The following is a 16,077-nucleotide window of genomic DNA, read 5'->3' on the forward strand; positions in this document are numbered from 1 at the left end:
ACCTTAATAATGTTGAGGAAAGTGGCTTTCCAAATTCTGAAATTGAGAATCCTTGAAAAATTGGAGGGAATAGTTGTAAAATGACAAGTTTGCTTGGGAGTACGTAATGAATGCACAATGTGGAAAGCCAGAATGCATAATTTTAAGATGGGAACTGTAGCGATAGTAACAAGGTCAGCCAGGTGCTTGGAGCTGATAATCAGGTCCAACTAGGGAGTCCTGGCTGACAAATATAAACAGGACTGCCATAGAACATAGAACATTACAGCACAGTACAGGGCCTTCGGCCCTCGATGTTGTACCTACCTGTCATACCGATCTGAAGCCCATCTAACCTACACTATTCCATGTACGTCCATATGCTTATCCAATGACGACTTAAATGTACCTAAAGTTGGTGAATCTACTACCGTTGCAGGCAAAGCGTTCCATTCCCTTACTACTCTCTGAGTAAAGAAACTACGTCTGACATCTGTCCTATATCTTTCACCCCTCAGTTTAAAGCTATGCCCCCTTGTGCTTGCCGTCACCATCCTAGGAAAAAGGCTCTCCCTATCCACCCTATCTAACCCTCTGATTATTTTATATGTTTCAAATAAATCACCTCTCAACCTACTTCTCTCTAATGAAAACAGCCTCAAGTCCCTCAGCCTTTCCTCGTAAGACCGTCCCTCCATACCAGGCAACATCCTAGTAGGTTCAGTTCATCCTGAGTGTGAAGGAATCTACACATGTAAATAAAGTGTGATTTGGTGATGGGATACCAGCGTCTGTCGAGTTATTTCAGTGGCGATGAGAGAAAAAAAAATACAATCCTGAAGCAATTCGCTCGCAATAGTTGTCTTTGAGTTGGGGAAAACATTTGTGGCATCATGCTATTATTTGTGAAGTTTGGCACAGTTGATCCTGCAGTCAAAAACTATTCCTGATATGTGAAAAAAATGTGTAATTTCTTCTGGGAAAATGAAAAGCAATGAGTAATTCTCCTGACAGCTTGTGAACCTGCATTGTTTTTGGAAAATAGGACCCTAACTAAAATCTTTCAAGAGTTGATGGGTTTGCTTTAGGAATATTACAACCCAAGCCTCCTCTAATTCTGAGTGAATATTTCAAGTGGAGGATCGAGAATTAATGAGAGAACTTAGGGAGAAGGTAAGTAATCTTGAGTCGGAAATTCAGGACAAGGATTAGGAATGGGAAGTAGGAAACTGGAAGTAGTAAAAGTACTTTAGCCAAGATAGCAATTGTGGGTCACACCTCCCCTTAACCTTTAACATAATTACTGTTGAGAAAAAAATTATCCTATATACTTCCAAATGAACTCCATTTTCCCTTTGTAAACTTATTTTTGTTTCACAATTTTATGATTACAATGGCATTCTTCTTATTTAATTGTGAAACCTGTTTACATTTTGTCCTATCAATATACTTTCACTTTGAATTTCCTATGAGTAAATCCAAATCAGTCAAAGATCTAAAAAACAAAAGTGGGCTCAGCACTGTCTTTCTTTGCCCATTTTTCTGAAAATAAATGCTGGAAAAACCCAACAACATCCATTCCAAGAACATTTTGGAGATTGTGTTTTTCCTCAGTCTGTAAGGTATTACCAATGATCAGCATTTAACAAGTATTATCACCAAGATTGGAGGATGCACCGATTTCTTTCTCAGGTCACTTGTCAAATAGCTATGGGCACCAATTAGCTCAGTTAGCTGGACAGCTGATTTGCAATGCAGTGTAATGCCAACAGTGTAGGTTCAATTCCTACAGTGGTTGAGGATGCTTCTCCTTAGACTTTCCCCCTGTGTGAGGCCTGGTGACCCTCAGGTAAAACCACCACTGGTTGCCTCTCTCTTTCATTAATGAGACAGATACCCTGTGGTATGGTAAAACTATTGCAATTTTACCTTTTACAAATAGTCATTACGAATTTTATATTTAACCAGATTGATGCTTTGGCCAATTATACAAGTATCAGGCTGCCTCTGGTTTACTATTAAAAACAAGTCAGCCAGCTTCTTTAGTCAACAAACATTATGACCTTTTTTTTTGAAAATAAGACCTCACCAAATAAATATGGAAAGATTATTGGCAAAAATGTAATGATAGATGTAACTAGTATTCTAACATCCCAAACTTAACAAGGCCACATGAATAACAGACAAACTCTGGTGAAATACCTGGCAAAACATGTCAAATATCAATTGAGATCAAGACAGATCCCACAGATCTGTCATAATCCAAATTGCTCCGCTCCTACTTGTCAACAATACTGTGGGCTACCAAATCTCATTAAAACTTTGCAAGGGCTTCCAATCAGTAACCTAGTCTGAAAATCCCCTCAAGAGTCCTCCATCACGAATTCCTTCAATAACCTCTCATTTTCTAGCTGTTCATCTTCCTTTTCCATCAATATGGTTCTCTGGATTCTGGAAACTGTAGTCCAATATTTATCAACAGGCATAATTCAATTTTCTCCCAAACAGCAAGCTTCAGTAAACCAATACTGCTCCTACCTTTATTCCCAAGCAAAAATCTTGCCGACTGCACTAAGTAAATACTGCTTGTGGGTTTCTTTCACCCACATCACGCAGATACAGTGAACTATTGAAAGCAGTTTCTTCTGAACCGTCACACTTACCAGGAATTTTCCTGAGCACTATTCCAACACTTAGATGCCTAATGAAAGTCCAAACTATTTCTTGAGTTCTAACTGCATAAAGCTATCCAATTGTTCTTGACATATCACTGAACCTAACCATATTATTAATTCTGCACATACGTAATGAAGGTTGAAAAAATCATTTTTATTTAAGAACTTGGATTTTAAAGTAGCAGTGAATGGGGTTTAGATTTGAGTTCTGTTAACATGATTTGTCTTTTTAAAGATCAGAAACTCAATATTTTTTAGCAGCGGGGCAACATAAAAGTAGTATTTTCAAGAAATCATGTGACTTATGCAAAATAATTGTATAAGCTACCTGGTGGGGTAATTACTGAAGTGTTCACTCAGGGTATTCTTTTAAAACCTACAGAAACAGGTGTGATTAGATAGAAACAAGTTCAGTTGGGAAGAAAAGATCTCTCAGCAGAAAGGCAATTTCGTCTACCAAGCCATATTTTACCTGGGATCTGACTTGTCATGTCACAACCATCAGCTGGGATTAAATAGCTACAAACTGTGTGACAATACTGTGGTTTTAAGAGGCTATTTTGTCGTTTTTTTGGAGAAGGGCAGAGGCACAGAACAGTATATCATGATCACTTGAGTAAACAGCTTGGGAGACCTTTTTTTTGAACAGACTGAATGATCTCTCATAGATCAAGATTTCTAGTTTTTGGTTTGTCAGTAGACCAGAAGCTGTTGGGATCTCAATAGAGTTGGAAGCTTTAGTAAATGTCTCCCAGCTGCTACTCTGTATTTTCTCGTGATTTTTCTTCCTCCTAGATTGTAGAACTGCATGTGAGAATCTGTGTCTGAAGTTGCCATTTTGCCAAGGGGTCTTTTTGTGAGATGTTACTAACTGGAACAGCTTATTAGTAATAGTTACAGTATCTATTATTCAATTAAGTTTTCCAATAGAGTTGTCATTCTAAGTGTTTTTTGGTTGTATTTTAACTGCAGTATTTTAATGCATTGTGTTTTACTTATGTCGAGTAGATTGACCAGCCACATTACACCTGGAACACAACACTTCACTCTGCCTTTAAAATAAGAAAAATTTAAGGTCTACGCTACCTTTGTAAAATATTTTGAGGGGGCCTCATCTGGTTCATAACAACTGTAGAGCATCTTCCCAAGTTCTGACTGCAGAGAGCCGGGGTGCCTTATAACCTGAAGAAGGGTCACTGGAACCGAATAGTTAACTCTTATTTCTCTCCACAGTTTCTGCCAGACCTGTGCAGATTTTCCAGTAGTTTCTGTTTTTGTTTAAGATTCCCAGCATCTGTGGTTCTTCCAGTTTTCTGTGTGCCCTACATCGCCTTCTCTGCAACGTTACTTAACAGTTCTTTCCTGCGGGAACTTCTGTGTTTTTTTTAATCTGTTTTCTTCTCCAACTTACTTTATCCCTGGAAGTGCTCTTTAGTGATCCCTGAACTACTCTAACTGATCCACTGAACACCTTACAGAAGCCTCACCTCAATAGCTAGGCAGAACCAGATATAGCAAACATCAGTGAGACTCAAATACAGTAATCACTTGGAACTGTCAATTGGAGACAGTAGGTCTCTGCAGATGCTGGAAGCTAGAGTCAATAAATAGAAAGATGGAAAAGCACAGCAGGTCAGGCAGCAACTGAGGGGCAGGAAAGTCAACATTTCAGTCTGAAACCTTTTGTCAAAAGTGGAGAGGGGAAGGGGAGCCCAGAAATAAATTGTTTGGGTAGTGGGAGCGGAATAAGCATAATAGAGATAGGTGGATGTAAGTAGGGGATTATTGTGGTCCTGTCCATCTTCTGACTCACCTCTCCATTCCACCCTTCCCACTGACCAAACACAATAATGCCTTGAGATAATGGGAACTGCAGATGCTGGAGAATTCCAAGATAATAAAATGTGAGGCTGGATGAACACAGCAGGCTAAGCAGCATCTCAGGAGCAAATAATGCCCTCTTGATTTTTCTGCCTGGCAACATTTTCACACTTGGATTTAGTCTGAAAACAGGAAGGTCCCAACCAAAGAATGGAAAGCTTATAATTTGCTTATTTGGAGAATTGTAGATGGTTGAATTGTAGCTATGATAATGCAGTAGAGACAAACAAATGACAGAAATCAGAGAAATTCACAGACAAAAAGGATGATTTCCACCTGCTGTCATTCCATTTGTAATCTGAAAAATGGGTTGCCAGGAATGAAAAGTCTACATTTCTATTAACGCTATATGACATGGTAATGAAACTCAACAAGTTCATTCATTCCCTTTTTTGGGTGGAGAGCTTGATTGGAAGTCAATTAGTAATGATTATATCATAAAGAGATAATTATTTTGTTAATTGGGGACCAAACTCTACAGTGAAATTAGTGAACAAATCTAGTAAGTCTTTAAAAATATAAGAACAAGAAACCATCTTGTGGTGCACAGGTAGTCTCCCTACTTCTAGACTGACAAACCTGGGTTCAAATCCCCACCCGCTCTAGAGGTATATGATAACATCTCTGAACAAATCGATTAGGAAAAATAGGTTAAATAAAATGAAGGCAGACAGGAGAAGCAAAAGGTAGGATATTCAGAATGGAAGGGTTGGAAAGTAAAGTTGCACAAAAGCTAATGCTGGAGTCACCATTAGTCATAGTCTAAATTAAAAATGTTCACATGGTAATCATAAAAAAGGCTGGAAATTAGTCTCCTGTGCATGAGACGTTGTGGCACTTTTAAAATACTTATTCACTCGTGGGATGTGGATACTGCTGGTTGGCCAGCATTTATTGTCTGTTCCTGGCTGCTCTTGAGAATGTGACTTGGGGGCGATTAACTCCCCACCTTCACCAGTGAAAAAGCTTGTCAAATCAAGCATCAACTAAATACTGTTCAGTGAGTTTCTAGAGAGCAGCTTGAGAGGGTTGAACAGCATTATTGGAGGCCCAGGCTTCTCAACCATGCAATGGGAATTGTGCGGAGAGGAGACTCAAGGATGTCAGAAGTAAGGACAGTAGATTAATTACAGCAGCCATCAGCCTGCACACCCCATCCCCATCTCTGATTGCCTCAGATGGGACTAATGGAAACCCCTCAAATATACCTGGCAGGTTGCCCTGTTGGGAAAGCAGCCACCCTTCTCACCTGCCAGGATGACAGGTAATCAGACCAATGCGGGCTGAGGCCCTTAAGTGGCCATTGGCTGACAAAGGGTTTTATTTGGTGGTAGTTCAAGAAGGTTGCCCATTGACATTCTAAAGCTTCTTTAAGATCAAAGTTTAATTGCTATGGTAGCAGGAAGGGGCAAATATCTATCTGGGTCCACTCCGCCAAATTATTTATCTTTCCGGACATCTTTGTCAACATCTCCACGTAAGTCAAAGAAATATATCCTCAGTTTCTAAATTTGATGATCATAGCAAACTGGGGAGGCACGGCCAATAATGCTGAGGACTGCATTAAAAGACAAGATGTTAACAAACGTGCAAATGGGTAAACAATTGATCATTTTTTAAATGTAAATAAATGTAAGGTTGTACAGTTTTCAACAGAGCAGATACACCCTTTCCTGGAGTTGACCTGATTCCAAATGGCCAAGCAAACTCTGCAGATTCATACTCACAATGCATCTAGTCAGCTCCTACCTTGTTGAACATACATAATAATGCAATAACTGTGTACTGTAAACATGTTTTTATTTTAGTTGTTATTAAAGGCTTCAGCTTTGCATTTCCTAGGTAGGTGATCTATAAGTCTCATTCTAGCTGCAGACAGAGAAAAGGTGAATCTTATGAGAAATCCTTATCAATTTTACAGATCTCAGAGCCCCAAGAGTTCATATTTGCAAGGTTTTGCATCTTATACAGAAATTCAAAAGTGGAGAGATTGTTCATCCCAACTAGAATGCATCAGGTTTTATCCTCCATACTAGCAGCAGTCATAATCTCATGTGCTTGCCCTGTTCTCACATTCAGTGTTCGCATATCTGTTCATCTTTCATTTCTTCATCCACTTATTTTGATCACTCTTAACTGTTAACTGGTCTCTGCTTCAGTCATCAGCTCCTGCAATGCATTCCACAGACTCAATATCCTCTCTGTAAAGCAAACTTTCTCCTGCTGTCTTTTCTTAATCTTTTTGCATTTAATCATATAGCTTTATCCTCTCATTCTAGATGCCTCAATAACTCAGAACAGTGTGGGTTTATCCATCTGTTGCAGCCCTTCACAATTTTCAAGACATCAATCAAATCATTCCATAATCTCATTAATTTTAATGAAGCCATTCCCAATTTTTAAAGTAATTTTCATAACCGTATTACCCCATATTCCAGTTGCAATCTTTGTGAATCTGTGCTGTAACATTTTATATTCAACATTGTGTGCAACCCCAAATGTCATGCCCTATTCCATCCCTATTAAGGATTTTTCAAGGCTCACCATCATATCTCTACACTTTAAATCTCTTTTGATAAAATTCAGTACTCCTTTCATTGCTTCATTCTTGAGGGAGAGCTTTCAATCTCTACAGTACATCTGATCTTTCTGACATTGAACTGCAGCTACCACATTTTTTGCACATTTCACATCTTACAAATCTCCTTGCAGATTTGGATGCTATTCCAGCTAACCACACTAAATCATTGATGTTCAATAGGCAGAAGCAGTCGCAAAACTGAGCTCTGTGGTACACCATTACATTTAACTTTTATTCTCTGTTTCCTGATCAGCTTTGAATTGAGAAGCTTGTTAAGGTAATTGCAACGGGCAGTTCAGAGTGAACCACTTTGTTGTAGATCTTGAGTTGTACATCAGTCAGGCCAGTTCAGGATGGCAGATTTCCTTCTCCAAAGGAGGTTAGTGAACTCATGGCCATGGACAGAAATCATAAACATGGCCCAAGCATAGTGGCCACATGCTCTTAACCTGAGCATAGCCGCACGCTGGCCCTTGGGCTTTGCTGTGACCAAGTAAACTAGGTGAGTTTTTACAACAACAAATGATAGTTTCATGACCAGCATTACTGAGATTAGCTTTCAAATCCAGATTTTATTAATTGAGTTAAAATTTCACTTGATGCCATGGTGGCATTTGAATCTCAGATTATTGGCCTGGGTTTCCGGATCACTAGTCCAATGACATTCCTTCCATGCTACTATGTGTCCTTCGTATTTTCTTTACTGCAAATACTTCTGCAGTTTTCCACTGCACAGACACGTTGAAAGAATACTGCAATATAAGTGAGAATATTAATTCTCAATTTACCCCGTGGAAATGTTTTATGTGCCTGATATATTCCTTATTCTCACCATCACCATCTTAACCTGCTTTAAATCATAACACAGTAAGGTGCCCTCTCTGCAGTAGTAGGGGCCTAACTTAAAAGGTCAATGAAGGGAATGAAAATTACACAGTTTAAAAATCCTCAGCATCCTTGATGTTGGGCATGTTAGATATTTATCCAGATACCCAATTGTCAAATATATGACTTGTAACCTCATCAATGGTAAAACTTGTAGTTATCTTTAAGTTCTGAGTGAACGGACATTTTCCCAATATGTTTTTTCGCTGTATTTTATTTACAGTGATGATGAGAGAAACTGGCAAGGGGAAAGAGTCTTCCAATTTTTTAAAAACAGATTCTTCTATTTCTTTCTCTCCATGATGCCATTCAAAGGTAACTGATGAAATAAAATTCAGTGTGCATTTCTGTGTCTGGTTCCCACCATATGTTTGAGCTGGCTAGCTGGAAAGCTAGACTTTCATCTTCCAATATATGGAATTATCAAACACGTATGAATTAAGCAGGAAATGCAAATTTCTTGATGTTGACTCAAAAGCTTGCTTTTGATGTATTTAGATAAAAATGTTAATTCCAATGCAGGCAGATTTTGCTATTCTGAGACAAAGGCCTCAAAGAGCCTGCTTAAAGATCTATGGTCAGGTGACCACCATAGTCAGTTAGATCCATATTTCTTCTTTGGTGAAACTGTATTAATCAAAATAGGTCTCAGATATAACAATCCATTGTTAGAAGTTAAAATTTGTCAAGCCCATATTCACCACTATTTTAACAGTCTCTACCATGAAACAATGCCAATGACACGGGAAACAGTGTAAAAGCAAAATAATCTAGTATTTTCTTGCACCAGAGATGACAGCAACTTATTATAGATAAGGTCTCATCACTCTTCTTGCTTACAAACATTAACATATATGGTTAACATCAATCCCAGACCTTCTACCATATAATCAATCAAAATATCTGCCCGATGAGCAGTATCAATTCACAATTTCATTATACGGGATACTTCTTGTGTCTAAGACGTTCAGACCAGAATTATTATTTTAATAGATCAAATAATGTTTAACATACTGTTTTACACCTTCATGTGAATTCCTATTGCTTGTCTGAAGTATACTTTCAGAGTGCATCACATGTGGGCACCATGAGATGTGGTATACTTTATTTACTATGACTGTGAGAATGTTACAATGCTGCAGATTCCCCCTATCCTGATGTGTTGCAAGCCATGTTCTCATACTGAGCCAAGTTAAGTCACCATCTCTTTGATCTCCAAACCTTTAAGATGAAGGAAAAAGTTGAACAGATTCCGATATGTCTCCAGTTTGAACATCCTTACAAGGTGCTTTTACTGTTGTCACAGACTCCTGAGAGAATTATGAGCTGCAGTTGGTCACAATTCATTGTTGACTGCAGAGAATTAATACTATGCACAAAAAACCTATTCAAGGGAATGTAATTATTCATAATATTCTAGAAGCTTTCCGACAATTAAATGTCTTACAAGCAAAAGGTTTGATACCCAGAAATCAGAAGACTTTTTAAAAAAAATCACAGTTAGAAAATGAATTGACCTTCAAGTTAGGCTTACCACTTTTAACTCCACTGTCTAGCTAATGCTTTACAAATTACTCAAAATCTTGACTTATCTCCTGAATGGTAAGAGATAGAAGATTTTGTGGTGCCCAACTCTTTTCCTAATTCTCCAAACCCTGCCCACCATCTTAAAGACACCAATCATTTGTGTGATGGAATATTCAATACATGCCTGAATGAGTGCTGCTCCAACAATACTCAGAGAGCTCAAACCCATTCAAAAAAGAGAAGGTCTTAGTTTGGAACATCATCAACCATGATGCTGAAATTAACACACAGTTTGTAAAAGTTACAACTGCCATGTCAAAGCTGAGAGACAGTGTGAAACAACAGAACTCGACTGAGATCACCAAACTGCAAGGATATCAAGCCTGCATCCTCAGTGCACTCCACAACTCCGTGTTCCTGGAACATTCTCATTTTATCATCATCACCATTGGTAAGCAAACATTTGCTCTGGCTCAGCCAAGATCATCTGACCAATGACAGCAATATATCCAAAGACCTTCTGTGGAATGAACTGGCCACACAATATCCTGGGTACCTATATCCCCATTACAAGGCCACCTGCAAGTTAAACAAAAAGGCAGTAGGCATTTGACAGTGACAACCGGGAGACTGTCACTGATACCAAGACTAATAAGGTTGACTATTTGGAGGGCTACATCAATCATGCCTGCCATGCTAGAGTGGGGTTCCTGAGGCATATTAGGTAATGCTTAAAATAGAGTTGACCAACACATTGTAAACCACCACCTTCTGAGATGGAAGGTTGCCAACACTATAATGTTGTTCCTGGTGCTTGCTTAATCAATTTTGGTGAATTGATTTTATTACACTGCATGTAACTCAATTTTCTGTATTTTTTCAATCTTACTTTGTATAACCATTTCAACTGCATTTTTAGGATCTTTGAGAATAACAGAACAGCTTAAAATCAAAACAATATTTCAGTTCAGCATAGTGGTAAGTTTTAGTTTGTTTTCTAGTAAATTCTTGTTTTTAATCACTGTTATACCTATAATAATATATAGAGATATCAACGTTGCCTACGTTGGAGATATTTTGATTTTAGTTCTAGATCTAATTCTTCCAATAAATTTAAACCTGAATGTTTTACATTTCTTTCTGAATAAACCATGGAATATCTGTAAAATTTGTGCTTTGTCACACTTCTGTGTGGCATGCTTTCTTCTTTCCAGTAAAAAATCATATAATAAAATGGTATATACCTTGTGGACATAAACCATTTGTGCAGTTTTCTGACTCCATAACAAGTCCATCACATTCCTTCCCACCGTTTCTTGGTGCTGGTTCTGAACATTCCCTGTTTCTCCAATGTGTGCATTCTGTTCCACACGCTGACCATTTGCTCCATTCAGTCCAACTTCCATCTACTAAAATATGAAAAGAAACTTATATTGAAGGTCAATTTTTTGTGGAAGTTTGACATCTCCAAATTCTTCTTGGGATAAAATTAATTTCTTCTAAAATCAAAACACAACTTTCAATCCATACTACAGAATAGACTATTTAATTGAATTACTGTAAATCTATTGTAATGTGTGCAGTTCAATATTGATTCAGGTCAGTTTGTAAAGAAATGATAAATGGAAGCTCATGATGAAACACAACTGCTTTAATGTGCCATCACACTAACAGCAACACTTAGTGTTTATATAAGGCTAAGATAATGAAACGTCCCATCATGCTTTACAGCAACATGTTAAACGGAATGTAATAATGAGCCATATTAAGGAAATTTAGAACGTCCAGTATGTGACAAAAAACTTAGCCAAGGAGATAGGTTTTACGGAATGCTATAAAGCAAGAAAGAGACATAACAAAGTAATGGGATTTAGGGAGGGAAATCCAGTTTAAAGGAACCTGATAACTGAAGGCAAGACCAAAATGATGGAACAATTAAATTTGAGGCTGTTTACAATGTGTGAAAACTAGGATATCGGCAGTCGAGCAAGCAGCTTCAGAGGAGCAGGAAGGCTGATGTTTTGGGTCAAAAGAAGGGTCTCAACCTGAAACATCAGCTTTCCTGCTCCTCTGATGCTGCTTGGCCTGCTGTGTTCATCCAGTTCTACACTGTATTATCTCAGATTCTCCAGCATCGGCAGTTCCTACTGTATTGGCATTAGAGATTTGGATGGTGCTAAATTTAAAGTCAGTGGAATATAGAAAGTCAGTTGGAAAAGTGTCAGAGCAGTCAAGTCTAAAAGTTAAAAAAAGTATTGATAAAGATTTTAAGAGCAAGTAAACATAGGCGATGTCATAGTCAACTTTTAAAGGAAATGTTTTAAGGCATCATTTAATTCCCTGGACCTTCAAAAGCATAATGTCACTGTATCCTCCACGAACACCATTCTGGAAGGGTCATGCATTGCCTGAAGCTGAACTGGACCAGCAACTTAAATATTGTGGTTATAACAGCAGGTCAGAGGCTGGGAATTTTGTAGCGATTCACTCACCTCCTGGCTCCCTAAAATCTATTCACCAAGTACAAGGCCCAAATGAGAAGTATGATGAATACTGCCAACCTGCCTGGATGAGTGAAGCTTCAGCAACACTCACGCAATACAACACCATCAACCAACAAAACAGGGACCTGACTGGTACATCAACCATTACTTAGTCCATCCACCAATGCACAGTGGCGGCAGTCTGTACCAGACACAAGATGCACTGCAGCAACTTGTGTTTGACAGCACTTTTCAACACCACAATATCTATGATGTCATACTCATACAGCCATGCTAATGTCTCTTAATTCTGGAAAAGGAGAGAAGTATTGAGTACAATGAGCACATACACACCTACACAAAGAGGGAGTAGGTGATGCCTAACATAAGGAACCTGATCCTTTCAAGGAGCAGGCCACTGAGCTGTCAGGAGAGTGAGGGGAATGTGTCTGTGCTGAAGAGGAGATTGAATATCAACAGCAATCTAATCAGAAAGCCTCCGATCTGCTATTCCTAGCTGCGGATCAAGCATTCACAGGGTAAGGATGGCATTTTTCAGCATGAACAAATATTTATATTTTTATATGCAGCTGATACAAAGGCATAAGGAATCTACAAGCAGGATATGGTTAGAATGAGTGAATGGGCAAAAACATGTGATTTGAGTGCTATGAGGAGCTTGCATGAAATAGGAATTGAGACCTGGCACAGATCAGACATGATCTGATAGAATGGCAGGGCAAGCAGGTGAGCAGAATGGCCTATTTGTGCTCTTGTTTATTATGTTCTTTATTCTTACACTTTTTGTCAGAATGAAATGCATCTTAAGACATGATTGGAGTGTTGGTGTGAGGAGTTGATAGAGCTTATTCACCTTTGTATTACAGGGAGTGCTTCCCTTTAGCACTAAGCCACTAACTGAATGTTTGCACAGTAGTACATGTCTCCTGAGATGCTGCTGGGCTGCTGTGTTCATCCAGCCTCACATTTCGTTACCTTGGATTCTCCAGCATCTGCAGTTCCCATTATCACTAGTACATGTCAGTATCTGTTTTGAGTATCTCAGTTAAATGTGCTGCTATAAGCAAGTTATAGTTTGCTCTTATGTGTCCTGCCTATTTTTGACAAAGTCACCTTTTGCAAACTGATTTAGGACAAAGATGCTGGTTGTTACTTTTTCATTCAATTAAATCACGCACTATTCTTCCCCCTCTAACACTGTAGTTGGTGTCCTCCTTCCCTCTGGTGTCCTGTCGGCCCTTCCTCAATCTCTCCCTCTGGCTCCTGGCCTCTGCCACTTCCTCCTTTGATATTCCTGCTCTTTCCCTTGATTCCACTCATCCAGGTCCCTGTGTCAACCTTAGTTTTACCTGACTCTTTATTCAAGTACTAACCATTTCTCCTTTTCCATCACACCAGATTACCCCCATTGTGTTCCACATGTCAATATGCAGTTCCCACTGTTCCTTGTCCCTCTTGCCTTATCACTGCATTCCATTTACTCCCTCCATTCTCCAGGATCCTTCCACTGCCCGAACAGCCATGCTCTCTTTGTCTTCCGTTCCCTACCATTCTTTTCAACACAACTGAACCGCGTGTGAATATTTTGCGTATTGTGTCTTTTTAAATTCAGCCACTTTTGGAAAATGAAAATGAACAGAATAGAATATTCAGCTGGCTGAGTGGTTATCACTGCTGCCTCACAGGACCAGGGATCCAGGTTCGACCCTACCCACAGGGGTCTGTCTGTGTGCAGTTTGCAGATTCTCCCTGTGTTTGCGTGGGTTTCCGTCAGGTTCTCTGGTTTCCTCCCAATATCCAGTTGCAGGTTAGGCGGATTGGCCGTGGGAATGGCAGGGTTACAGGGAAAGGGTTGGGGATAGGTCTGGATGGGATACTGTTCAGAAGGTCAGTGTGGACTAGTTGGGCCAAATGGCCTGTTTCCACGATGTAGGGCTTCTACGATTCTGTTCTATGGATTCAGCCCCACTTGCTTCTGCAGGCATCAGTTAATAATGCAGCCACGCTTGAGCAGGTTTGTTTACCTGAGCAGGCTTCACGAATAACACTAAGTATTCTTGCAAAGTAAGAACTGTTATGAAGGATCTAAATTACTCAAGAAATTTGTACATTCTAAAGCTTGGACAAAGAAGTCTACTCATCTCATATATGCAGGTGCGTTTGAACTCTTTCAGCCAGAGTTACAAGGCTCACATTGCTGCTATCTTACCATACTGTTAGCGTATACACAAAGGAAGAATGCTTGTCTAGGTTATCAGCAGGCCTCAGTCAAGTCAAGGTACCTTTCACTCAAATGTTTCCCGAAATGACTGAGTTGTTTTAACCTAGTTGGCAGCTTCATATAAAGCTGGCATGGTCTGGAGTCATCTCCTCCACTCCTGGTCTGAAAGATGTCCTGCCTCTGTACCACACTGTCTAGTAGGGCCTCCATGTCCCTGCACTGCAGAGTATTGAAATTCCTCCATTTCATGGTGATTTTCAGGAATCTTGCAGGGCAACTCTGCACTCACTGTGGGTGGGTGCATAACAGACTTTTTAAGATGTCGTGGACGCAAAGGGTACCAATGAATTCTGGATATCTACTGAGTGGCAAATTGTTCAGGAATGTCATGTAGTAAGGTGGGGTTGAAATCAGACATGAGACACTCCACAGGGATATGGTAGGTATTTAATGTGCGCTTAAAGTTTTAACACAGATGTAGTGCCTTCAGTAAGATATGGTGAGTTAGTTCACTTAGCCATGTAACAAGCATCTCTCCAGGAACTTGACTAAACTTGAACTTAGTCAAAGGAGTGTAGAATTTAGCCCAATGTCTTCCACCAAGCAAGGACAGATCAGAATATGTATTGTCACCTTATTTTTCAATTATATGAATGGACAGGCTGTTTTTCTACTGTTGGAACTGGACTGATCACAACTTCAGGACCAATTCAAAACCAAAAAATGTCACTTGTCGAACATTCATTTCTCATTCTATCATGCAATAATAAATTTGGAGTTGTGTTTAAGCAGTGGTTGCTGGAACTCTGTGATTCCGAAACAACGGAAACAAAGGAGTGGAGAAAATCAGCAGTTCGGGCAGCATTTGTAGGGAAAGAAACAAACTCAATGTTTTAAATTTGATTAGATTCTCATTCAGAAGATGCTGCCAGATCTGTTGAGTTTCTCCAACACTTTTTTTCCAGTTCTCCAGCAACTGCAGTATTTTTCTTTTACATTTGTGTTACAATAGGTTCAGATATCAGGTGTGCCTCTATTATTGTAACAGCAATTGTTTGTTACTGCAAAATATTTTTTGAAGTTAAATGCTTGTAACATTTAGCTTCTGCTATCCATCTATTGTAAATTAAGTTTCTGTTCTTAAAATTAGCTTCTAATCTACACTTCTGTTCTGAAAATTAGTTGAGAGAAATGGAGACTTTTCCATTTTGTGAGCATTTCTGGATTATGGTCTAATTTATAAGTATGAAACACAAAAATAGAATTCGGATATAATGCTCTTTGTAATGAACTAAATTATTCACAATGCACGATAAACTCTAAATTGACATTGTTGTGTAAGATGAGTGTATATTGTCTGATATTTTGTAAATTGTGATCCGCACCCAAATATTGCATTTGCAATGTGATTAATTTTCTACGGTTTTGTGAAGATTCCCGTTGTAGCTATTGAGAAAATCATTCACAAATATTTTTGTTGTGATGCGAGTTTACCCTACGAATGTACATAAGGACTAGGAGCAGCACTAGGCTATTTAGCCTCTTCAGTCTGCTCTGGCATTTAATATGATCATGGCTGATCTCATCTTGGCCTCAAACTCCACTTTCCCACCACTCCCTATAACCCTTAAACCCATTACTAATTAAAAATCTGTCTATGTCCTCCTTAAATTTATTCAGGTGGCCAAGCACTTAGCAGACTCCAGTGTACTGAATTCCACAAATTCACAACCCTTTCAGAGATGTAATTCCTCATCTTTTTTTTTAAATATGCCATCCCTTTGCCCCCCTAATATCCATTCAACATACACTTTGTCAATCCTT

The 16,077-nt window shown here is 39.0% G+C and overlaps 1 protein-coding gene across 1 annotated transcript in view; it reads right to left on the bottom strand.

Annotated features, from left to right (window-relative positions):
* unc5a (unc-5 netrin receptor A) overlaps nucleotides 1-16,077 on the bottom strand; it is an 860,398-nt gene that overhangs the window by 123,952 nt on the left and 720,369 nt on the right. The window contains exon 7 of the mRNA XM_048542935.2: nucleotides 10,773-10,937. Within this exon, the coding sequence (XP_048398892.2) occupies nucleotides 10,773-10,937 (165 nt within the window). The remainder of the gene's footprint in view (nucleotides 1-10,772; nucleotides 10,938-16,077) is intronic.

This window comes from Stegostoma tigrinum, chromosome 13 (genome assembly GCF_030684315.1).
Source record: "Stegostoma tigrinum isolate sSteTig4 chromosome 13, sSteTig4.hap1, whole genome shotgun sequence".
NCBI classification, from domain to species: Eukaryota; Metazoa; Chordata; class Chondrichthyes; order Orectolobiformes; family Stegostomatidae; genus Stegostoma; species Stegostoma tigrinum.